Raw genomic sequence first — 10,931 nt, forward strand, 5'->3', positions numbered from 1 at the left:
TACTGTTTTTCAGTCATAGCCCTATGCCTGCTCTTCTGTAGAAAATAATTTGCTCCCTTTTTTACCAAATATAAAACAATTTCTAGCTTTTCTTCTGCTATACTTGTCACTATTGCATCTCAGTTTACCCATCTGTAACAGAGACAATAATTCTATGTATCTCTTTCAGAAAAGCTTTATTTTTTAGAGTCACAGTTGAAAACCAGCTATTGTTCACACTATGCATTACTATATACCTGCACTGTTTGCCTTTCCACAACCCTGTGAGAAAAGTTTTAAAGTATGTTTAAAAAATAAATATATTCAGGTGTTTACTTTGTTCTTTCTAGGCTAGACCTGGGTTTTTTGGTTTTTTTTTAATAGCTAGTGGCAATCAAGACCAAAAAGTCAAAAGTCAAATCCTCAGCTGACCATTTTACTGTGGAAATTAAGCCAAATTTCTTCTCTTTTAGCAGCTTTTACAAACTGATTTGAAGAAGTGGGTGTAGTGATTCCTATACTAAAATTTGCAACATGCTTCAATTGGTTTGAGATTCCTGAATTGGGAAATAGCGTATTTTAAAAAGTTGTATGTACATGGAAGTATTTTATTGTATTTACCATTATAGCTCATATCAGTATTTGGTCAAATACTATGATATGATAGAGATTACTATAAAAATTCCTGCAGTCCACAAAGAATGTTTTAAGCCTGAACTGAAAGAAAACAAAACTCCAAAACAAACAATTTCTGCCTCAATATTTCACGTCACTCTCAATAGCATCATTGTTTCCATAGCTACAAATGTAGACTGCTTCAAAGGAAAGAAGCAGAGAAACTGAAAATGACAATGCACAATCAAAACAGGCAGATACATTTTTCAGACAGCACATGTGGGATGGAGAAAGGAATTAACATGGTGGCACAGAATGCTGTGAGGTTTTTGCATTTGACAGTAATGCCAGTGATGTGAGCACATCAAGCTCAGAACAGTAAGCAGCAGTAAACCTCTCACTGCAGTATCACTTGATGCATTTCTACACCTAGTGGAAGGAAGAGGAGAACAGAAAGAATGGAAAATACCAGCAGGAATCACCAAAACAGGGCAAGTGCCCCTCTCACCGATCTAGGCACCTGCAGACTCAGATACAATTTTTTAATCAAGTTTCCTTGGAATTTTCAGTCATTCTGTGCAGTTGTAAAGACAATCAAATACTTTATACTGCTTTTATCACAAATGATGACAGAATTTAGATACATGCTACACCAAGTACTAACTATAATCATGCCAGGAGAGGAAAGAGCAAAGTGAATCTGCACAGAGGATAGATACAAAACATGAGGGTGAGAGAATATAGGAAAACAAAAGGCACTCCACAGCATCTGTCAACTATTCTGTCCATCTCTATTAAGTTCCTGCTCCCTAAATTTCCCTGTGCAAAAGCTTACTTCACTATCAACCAGCTATTCCAGGACTACAACTTCCTCATAACTTAGGAATGTAAATTCTTTTCTTCCTACAGCAGGAATTCCCAAGGTTCACAAATGTAGACCCTTTCCCATCAATTCTATAATGATGAGCATTGGAATACCAAGACCATCAACCAGACTCACACCAGTGCCACTCTTATTCTCAGAAGAAGAAACAGCATAATCTAGAGGTATAATGAAATTTAATACTTTTAAAAAAAATCTATAAACACGCTAGGAAAACCACACACACACAAAAAAAATCCCCACACAATTTATCTGTAGTACCTTAGAGCACCCTGAATTTTCCAAAGTAGTAACAAACAAGATGCCTTCATAGAATGTCATGGCATATGCAGAAACATGTAGTACCAGAGTGGTTCTTCCCTTCTCAAAGTGAGTGACGGCACTCAAAAAATCCACCTAAAGTGTCCTTCCTCAATCTTACAGGCTCTAAGGAACACAGTCATCCATGATACCATTTTCTTCCAACAATCTTTTTAAGGAGCAGTTGATAAAGGTCACATGAGAACACAGCACTATCTGCAGTCTACACTGGAAGTAATCTCTGGTGGAAGCAGAGATGGAGAATGGTTATTAGAAGATGGTGTCGCTGTTTCCTCAGATGTTGTCCCTGCAGCTACTGCTCCTTTACAACAACATTGGAAAGTATCATGCTTTGGAGGTATGGTTTCTGTGGAGAATCATGATAAACTAAGGAGTTTGAGATTACAAAGTCAGCCCTTGTTATACATGAGTACTGACATATATGACCTTCCACCACTGTCACAGAAACAGAACAAACACCTCATTATCTTTATTAGATAATAAAAGCCCAACTGTCAGTGATTTTAATCAGACTTGGCAAAAGCTATTTTAATACTTGGGGCAGTGAGGAAGGTAGAGAGCCAAAATCTCAGTCACAAGAATATTGCCTTTCAAACAAGGATAATCTTATTGCTACAAACTAAAGCTATCAGCTCTCAAATGAAATTACTTTGGGCAGCAATACAATAACCATTAAACTTGCAAATCAGAACTCCTAATAGTTGCAGCATATGTTTGACTGAAAAAATAAGCAAAGCACAGACCAGAAAGATAAAGAAAGGTTTAGCAAGACAAGCAGTAGGTCTAAAATAGAAGTTCCTATACAGAAAATTCTTATTTTTTTAATTATGTACAAAGTTTTAAAACTTAAAAAAAAAATTAAGGGAAAAAAAAAAAGCTGGTCAGACTCTGAAACTTAGAAAAACTTCACAGTATGGGCCTTCTACTACACTACTACATCTCAAGTTTCTTCCCTAAGACCTAGCTTGCAGCAGCAAGTTAGTGCTGCCAAACTATGAGATTTCTGCATGAGCAATTTGTGATGTTAAAGTACTATGGATTTCAGTCTCTTATCTCTTTTAATTGCTGACTGGAATGGACTCCAACAGAGAAGAAATGAAAGGAGGGGTTTTACATTTTTCATATTTGCCTCAGGCTACCAGCAGAAAAATTCAGGACTTTTTCTAAGGTATGTCAATGCCAATGATGTGTCACATGTCATTACTTTACAATTAGGCTGATAGACAAAAAGAATAATGCAGCTGACATTCTATTAAAATAAAAATTATTTCCCAAGGCATTAAAACACTGACACAAGCATCTTAAAAGGCAGAGTAAAAATTATATAGGGAACTATTTACCTGTGCTGCTGTCTTTTCCTGATTCAAATAAGTTATTCTTAGTTATGCATGTATTGAATATTGAATTATACTATGCTGATTATTTTTTAATTCTTTTTTGAAAAGAAATGAAATGAAATGTAATGAAACCATTGTTCAGCTAGGAATAAAAGCTACTATGAGAATAAGCGACTACACTTATATTACTTGAGATTACAATTTGATTACCAATTGTTCAATTCTTCAAATAAGCAATTAATCAAAAAACAAATACATTTAAAAAAAATAGAAAGCTGGCCTTTTTTTGTCAAGAGTTTGAAACAATTAAGCCTTATAAAACAAATTTGAAAACACTAGGACTTCATTCTGTATAATTTTTTTTATAAAACGCTCCTGACAGAATCAAGATTTAGGCAATACAGGGCTGTAACTCCATGTAGTTCAGAACATATTTAGTTCAGATTGTGTCTGGAAGTTAGACAGGCTGGAAGAATTACCAGATTACAAAACTGTGGTTTATAGCTAAAATAACAGCCTTCACAGCACAGCCAAATTTCAACTTTCCATTAAAGTAAGTAAGAGATGTCCCATCTACTCTTCACCGGTACAGATATCACAAAATGTGTGTTTTTCCATCTGTTGATGTATAAACTACTGGAAGAAAGCATTTCCACCTTTGTGCATTTCAGCAACATTATTCAAAATATCAGACTTCAAATTCAGTTCAGACTGAACTCAGCCAGTAGCATGTTTATATTTTTTTCTAAAGACTGCTAATATGTTTACAATTGGCCAAAAAAGAGAGTCCTTCACAAAACTGTCAGATCTAGTTCTTTGTTCATACAGTGCTTTCATTCCCAATGCAATGACAGACAGAGAAGTATTGTGTTTTCAAATGTATTACAAGAATTTCTGTGATTTAGTTGTTCCTATTAAAGAATTATACTCAGAGATTATATACTCTAAAGTGACATGATTTCCACTTGATTATCTTCCTTTTATGTTCCAGATCCAAAATTGAGAACATGCCTGCTTACACCAATATTCTATTTCAAGAAAAGGCAGATGACTTCTTGAAAAGTTATCTATTATTTTGTTGCCTGTTTATTGAGTACTGTCAAAGGAATGGCTACTTAGTTTTCTCTGTGTACTCTAACACACTGTGCATAATCTGAAATTATCTTTAATTCACTGTGCTAGAAAAATAAGTAGGAAAAAAAAAAAAAAAGCCCAAATAGGGCAGGTAATGCTGTAGGTCAGTACTTTTCAAAGTTTAATACTCAGAGCACAACTTGTGCTCTTAGTGACTTAGTGACAACAAGGGAAGGACCACTGCTGCACTGAAGGACACAAATTCGTATCATCCCTTTACAGATGTATCACAGAGAACAAAAGAGGTGTTTGATGTCTTGACTTGCTGAGCATACACCTGAGGTGGTGTGTTATTCCCATTCCTCATTTTCAAATCTGCTGTGCATCACCAGGACTCTTGTCACTTGCCTCAGCTGTTCCATTCCATCCAGATGCTGCTCAGAGGTGAAGCTGCCCAGAGGCCATGATAAATTTTGGCATGAGGTCATACTAAACACCATAGGTCACAAATTTTACCCAACTCACCAAAGGAAGAGAGAAACAGTTTCTCTGTGTTGTCCCTCTGAGTCCTAAATAAGCTGAGAAAAGACCTTTTTGTCAGCATTGAAGTAAATGGCAAATGTGGAAAGATTCTGTTTAGAAAGATCAAAAACCTATAATGAACAGTATAAGATCTGGTATATTGCTTTTCATATGTGCAGCATATTTTCATGTATTGAATGCAATTGCCTTATGAAACAGGGCGTATTTTCATGTATTTCATGCAATTGCCTTTTGAAACACATTGTGGTGTTAATGGCAATGTAATCTTGTATTTTTCTAGATGTGCATTTGTAGAAGGATAACCACAGTTGGGTTCATAAATTCATTCAGTTATGTAAAGGGAGCCTAATTTCACAAAATAGCTGATACAGCAAACTAAATGAAATCAGCAACGTATCTGAAAACAGGAAGAGAAAAAAGCATGCATCAGACTTCAGTTTGAGACTATTTTTTAATTTCTGGGAAAAGAACACTTACCACAGTTACTGTTTATCCTTTATACTTATATATCAGTATATACTTATGTATATACTAAGACTAAACTGATTATATATCAGATGTTTTCTGCTACAGTTAACTTGTAAGAGGAAAAGTCAATGACTCTAACAAAGTAAAGTATTGATTTTTTTTCCACCTGGTAGAAATAACCACAAACAAGTTAGGAAGCGCTGTGTTCTAAGATTAAACAAGCAGTTGTATAATTACTTATTTCAGTTTGCAACAGATTTTTTTTTCTCCATTATTATTAAAATTTATTTTGTTATTCTTTTTTCATAGATGCAATTAAGGCTTTTTAAAAAATATGTATGCATAAAGGCATTTCAAAATCTCCAAGCATTTACTCTCATTTAAATTAAAGCATAATCACTAAATAAGCCGCACTATTAGAGTTCAATACCTGGAAATTTAATGTATTGATGTTCTAAGAATAACTACACTAGAAGTTTTCCCAGAGAAAAATTCTAAAGTGTATATTTTTGAGGGCTTTTTGACTTGTGGCAATCACAGATAAGTGAGATCTTTAATCAGTTTTCCCCCTCATATGAAATAATTTAATGGTTCTGACTTCTCTGCACAAGCCAGAAATATTGTATTGTACAGTTGATATTTAGCTTTAATACATATGAAATCATTTTACAAATAAACTTTAAAAGTGAACATTTGACCTCAAAACATGATCCAGTCTCTGACACATCACCACCATCACATATTGTATGCATCAATGCAGAAAGTGACTGAAATACGTCAAGTATCTCAAATTGAAAAGCAGCTGCTTCTGAACAAGATGCAAAGTTGACATGTGCAGATTATACCATTTCAAACCATTCAACAGATACAGTCATTTCTGTATTCAAGAAATTGGAGAGAAACAGCAAAAATAATTACTTCACTTGCTAGGCAAAAAAGTCCAGGACTTCACCTTCCTCAGCTTCTGAAAAATACAAAGGCTTACCTTTCTGTACACCAGCATGTTTGGGGACTCATCAGCCACCCCATTGCTGCTTTGCCCATAATTATTTCCTTGTGCCATGTCCCACAAATTTGATCCGCTTTTGGATATTGCACTGTAAAAAGTAAAAGTGGTTTCAATAGGGCATCGCCTCAGGTCTCCTTGCTTCCCTGATGATTAATGGACCTGACTTGCTACCAACATGTTACCAAAATCAGTGTATGCTCTCACTCCAATAGATATTTACATGGGAGCGAAGCTGCTAATTTGCCATTTACTGTCATTACTCTCTTTTGCCAGTAAATTATGGATGTAACGTGTTGATCTAATTTAAACGTTAATGAATTGTCACTGGGAACAGCTCTCTGACACACCGCTCACCACCACATCACACAGACGCCTCCTCACAAAGCGCTTTTTCCTCCCCTGTACGGCGTTCACCAAGGGACGCTCTGCACCTTCCAGGCCAGTTTTGGAAGGACTGACTCGGCCCGTGACGTGTATTCAGCAGTGCCCTCCGCTCGCAGCTCGGGTCGTAGCAACTTTCACAACATTCAAACGCACGAAAAGCAAACCAGACGCTTTGAACCTCCCTGTAATTCACTAGCACATCTGTGTTCGTACATACACGGGGGCAGGGGAGCAGGTGACGAGGGAAAATGAAGAAATAAGCCAGAACTCTGTTCCGGTTGCTTTCACCTACTTTCATCGCACTTTACCGCCAAACACCGGCTCCCTGTCAGCCCCGTCTCCTCCCCGCCCTCCCCCGGGTCACACGGGAGCTGCACTAAGCAAGAGCTCGGATCATGCCGTAGCTCCGGCTTTGCACGCAGGTGTAAGAATGTGCTCCATCTACAGACCACACCGGCGGGTGCGGAGAGCCCGGAGAGCCGCCGAGCCCTACTCCAAGCACTAACCTCCCGAGCCCTCCCCAGCCCCCGAGACCCCTCGCGTTCGGGCTTAGCTGCCCCTCGTCCGCCCGCCGGCCCGCGCTGCCCCCGCAGCGCCCGCACGGGGTGCGCGGCTCCGGGCGGCCAAAGGCCGGGCTGACCGGCTCTGCCGCGGGCAGTCCGGCGCGGAGCCCGGCGCGGCGCCCGCAGTTCCAGCACCGCGGACAGCGGCGGCAGCGGCGGCGCCGCCCGCGGGGCCCGGCGGCAGCGGGGCCTCGGCTCCGCCGCAGGAGGCGCGGAGCGGGAGCGCGGGGGGGTGCGGAGCCCGCCCGCTCGGTTACCTCCTGGGCCAAGGTCACTGCGCGCTGGCCGCGGCTCCTCGCCTGCTCCTGCTGCTCCTGGCGCGCCCGGCGCGGTGGCTGTCAGCCGGCAGCGGGCGGAGGGACGCGGCGATCGCTCATCACACACACGCACACACACGCACTGCGGGCGGAGGCACTGCTGCCGCTGCCGCCGCCGAGGCTGCGGCTCTCCCGTGCTCTGCCGGAGCGGCGGCAGCTCAGCTCCCTCCCCGCAATGGAGCGGCCGTCACGTGGGGGACGGGCACGTCAAAGGTGCTGCCGCCGCTCCGCCACACAGCAGCAGCCTTCCTCCTTCTCCTCCTCTTCCTCGGTGCTCTACGCTCCCTCACCGAAAACAGCGGCCAAGAAACTGCAGCTGCCAGCAGATCTGGCAGCAGCCTCTGTAAATGAGATTAGGCATCACCGGTGGGCTGGGCAGGAAGAGAATGTGGGATAGGGAAGGAAAAGGGGAGTTGTTGGGGAAACTGTGTCACCTCCTTCATATTTCTTTACAGACAGCAACAGGGAATCTGCCTCATCCTCTGTCTTATGCTGGACACCTCATGTATATTTTTCAGTGAAAACTAAGGAGATCCTGTGCTCTGTTGGCACTGCAGACTTCCCTGAGCAGTGGAACAAAGAGAGCAGAGAGTGAACCTGTTTCAGGCAGATAGGAAGAAACCCTGAGGGGACACCTCAAGACACCCACGGGACTGTTTTGCCATGTCCTAGGCAACTGCCTAATTTGTGAAGGCCTCACAATTAGCTACGATAAAAGAAAAAGATCAGGTCTCTCAGTCTTACTTCCCTATCACATGCAGACAAGAATACTTTTGCAATACTGCTTTTGCAAGGGGGTTGAAATGCCCAGAACTCAACATCCACAAGAACACAAGGTACTTAATTGGTAATGCTTTGGTATATTTCAATTTAAAAGTGTCTTTTCTGGAAACAGTAGCTCTTACTACAAGAAAGATCTTGCAAAAGAATCCTTTACTATGCACTGCACCTTGTGGAGTGTGTGCTCATAAATCATGCAATTCAAGCAGAGGTTTCCATGCATACTGGGTCACCTTTACTCTTACTGATTCTACCTTTCTCACATCTCACAGAGCCTCAAACCGACACTATCCTGCAAGAAGTTTGTCATTATCATCTACTGCAAATACTTTTAACTACTCTTCCAAACTTTGCAGATGCCTTGAGATACTCAAGGATGTGGTAAATTAGCTTAGGCGATGATAGGGAGTCACAGTGGCAACAACAAAATGAAGGAAAAAGGACAGAACCAATTTGGACTTCTTGGAGAGCTGGGGAAAGGAAGGTGTAAATTTGATAATGGTCCTAGAATGAACACCAGAATAAAGAAAGACTATCTCCATCACAAATAGGAATGTTTTTCAGAGACAGAAGTTGTAAAAGGTGAAATGACACAATAAGAACCATCAACTCTATTCAGTGAGATACATGGCTGCAAAGAAAAGCAGACAGACATTGTGCGTCTCAACTTCAATAGAGGAGAATAATTTATCATGTCACAAGGAAAAGGAAATGTGAAAATGAATGGTGTTAGAAAAGAGAGAACTCTGGAGTTTTGAGGTGGAAGAGAACATGGGAAAGAATTCAACGGCACAAGCATAAAGTGAAAAAGTATCAATGTTCAAAGTAGTTGGCAGAGGAATTTATTAAACCAAAGATTAAACAGAGAACTAAGACCTGTTTTCCACTAAAATTCACTTCACATACAATAGCATCTCAGTGAGGCTAATAAAGTCAGGATCAAAATATTAATCTTCCAACAGATTTCTGATTCAGCCCAGTCCACTGTTGAGAAATGGGAACCAGGAATAAAGGTCTCAATCTATTTTCACACAGACATCCCAGACAAGCAGCACTGCAGTCTTCAGAACTCATTGATTTCACTTTGTAAGTCTGACAGGTGCACTGGAAGACAAGGGAAATGCCTCCAAGATCTGCTAAGAACACAAGTGATGCCCTTATGGTTGTATGGCATCAAAATAAACTCAAAATCGTATTTATCAAACTGGTGTTTAAATTTCTTTTTCAGAGTAAAAATGGGAACTGCACAAAATATAATTCAAATATAATTTTACCCTTAAAGAGGGATAGGAGGAAAATCTTTAAAAATACTGATAAGACACATATTCTTTCCACTTGTTCTGCCAGCCACTAAACATAGTAATTGTGTTAAAGAGCATAAAAATCAAATATTAGCAAGTTTCCAATGAGATCAAATATTTGTTTTCTTACTCTGCCTCATTTTGCTGTTAATGTAAGGGACAAAAAAACCTACATAAAATGAAACCATTTTGTACTACAATTCTTGGACTACCTGCATGAAGTTACTTAAAAGCTGACTTCAAAATACCTACTTTCTATAAGGTATAGATATAAATCTATCTGCAGATAGATTTTGGTAGCAGTTATGTGTCTTTGGAAAGCTCCCCAACAAAGCTGACTAATTCAGGCAGCAACACTTTCCAAGTTTTTATTCTCTGAGAATGTCCTTAAAACTAAGGGCAGAAGTATACCAAACTGAGTTAGATTTTGGCTATGCTGCATCCAAATTTGCCTTTGCTTTTACTTTGTCTTAACAATTCTGATTATTTTACAAGTAAAGTAAAATACAAAATCCTATACCAACAGGCAAGGTTTATATATTTTCTTTGAAAATAATAAAATTTTAATTACATAAATTCAGTTCTAAAGCAGACCAATTACTTGGGCCCATGGAATTTAATAGGTATTTCTCCAGTAACATCAAAAGGAACTGTATTCCATAGTTTTTAATCTTGTCCTCAGAGCCAGAGGAATACCTTAAACATCTCAGTCATGTATCTCACAATTAAAGACCTGCTACACTGAAGCACACCAAAATTTTCTCACCAGCATGTCCACTGTCTAAATGAAGTAGAACTCTAAACTCTAATTGGGTTAAACAGAAGACTAGAAACAACCCAACAGAATTTTCTTTTTGCCACCACTTTGTGGTGAAAGAGACCCTGGGCTGGACTACTTTCATAAATGCAAATAGAAAGAAAATAATTTATTTTAAAAATATGTAACCAGATAGTCTCATTCTATTGTACTTGGGTGTGTTTGTTTGATAGCCTATAAAAAGCTTTAATTCATAAATTACTTACACATCTTTCCCATGTTGAAAGTCATCACTTATCTCATATAGAACCAGCATTAACCTCCCCAGAAAGCATGGCCTGCCAGAAGAGGAAAGGCCTTTTCAAAATGCAAGGCAAACATACTCATTAATAAAACAAAGATGATGGGAAAGGCTGCCAAGGGGCAGCTTTAGTTAACAAGGCAATAAAGTACACATGATTGAGCAATGTGGTGACTACATTTTCTGTGTTTAGCTTTCATAGTCAGTACAACTCAAGTATTACAGTAACATCACATGCATGTGGCATTTTTAAGTAAAAATATTATGTCAGGATGTGTACAACAATCTATCTGGATATG

The 10,931-nt window shown here is 39.5% G+C and overlaps 1 protein-coding gene across 10 annotated transcripts in view; it reads right to left on the reverse strand.

Annotated features, from left to right (window-relative positions):
* The window catches only part of RGS7 (regulator of G protein signaling 7), a 237,837-nt gene extending 230,062 nt beyond the window's left edge, over nucleotides 1-7,775 (reverse strand). For 4 of the 10 annotated variants that reach the window (XR_008429773.1, XR_008429774.1, XM_053937365.1 and 1 more), the window contains exons 1-2: nucleotides 7,434-7,774; nucleotides 6,206-6,317 (exon numbers count right to left, since the gene is read on the reverse strand). Coding sequence is in view for 8 of the 10 variants with exons in the window: in XM_053937365.1 (XP_053793340.1) it covers nucleotides 6,206-6,283 (78 nt within the window). In the remaining 2 variants the exon portion in view is untranslated. Of the gene's footprint in view, nucleotides 1-6,205; nucleotides 6,318-7,433 lie in introns of all 10 variants that reach the window. The other 6 variants (XM_053937367.1, XM_053937370.1, XM_053937363.1 and 3 more) reach the window with 5 other exon arrangements.
* Nucleotides 7,776-10,931: the final 3,156 nt, after the last annotated feature.

The sequence above is a fragment of the Vidua chalybeata genome, chromosome 3, assembly GCF_026979565.1.
Source record: "Vidua chalybeata isolate OUT-0048 chromosome 3, bVidCha1 merged haplotype, whole genome shotgun sequence".
In the NCBI taxonomy this organism is placed as follows: Eukaryota; Metazoa; Chordata; class Aves; order Passeriformes; family Viduidae; genus Vidua; species Vidua chalybeata.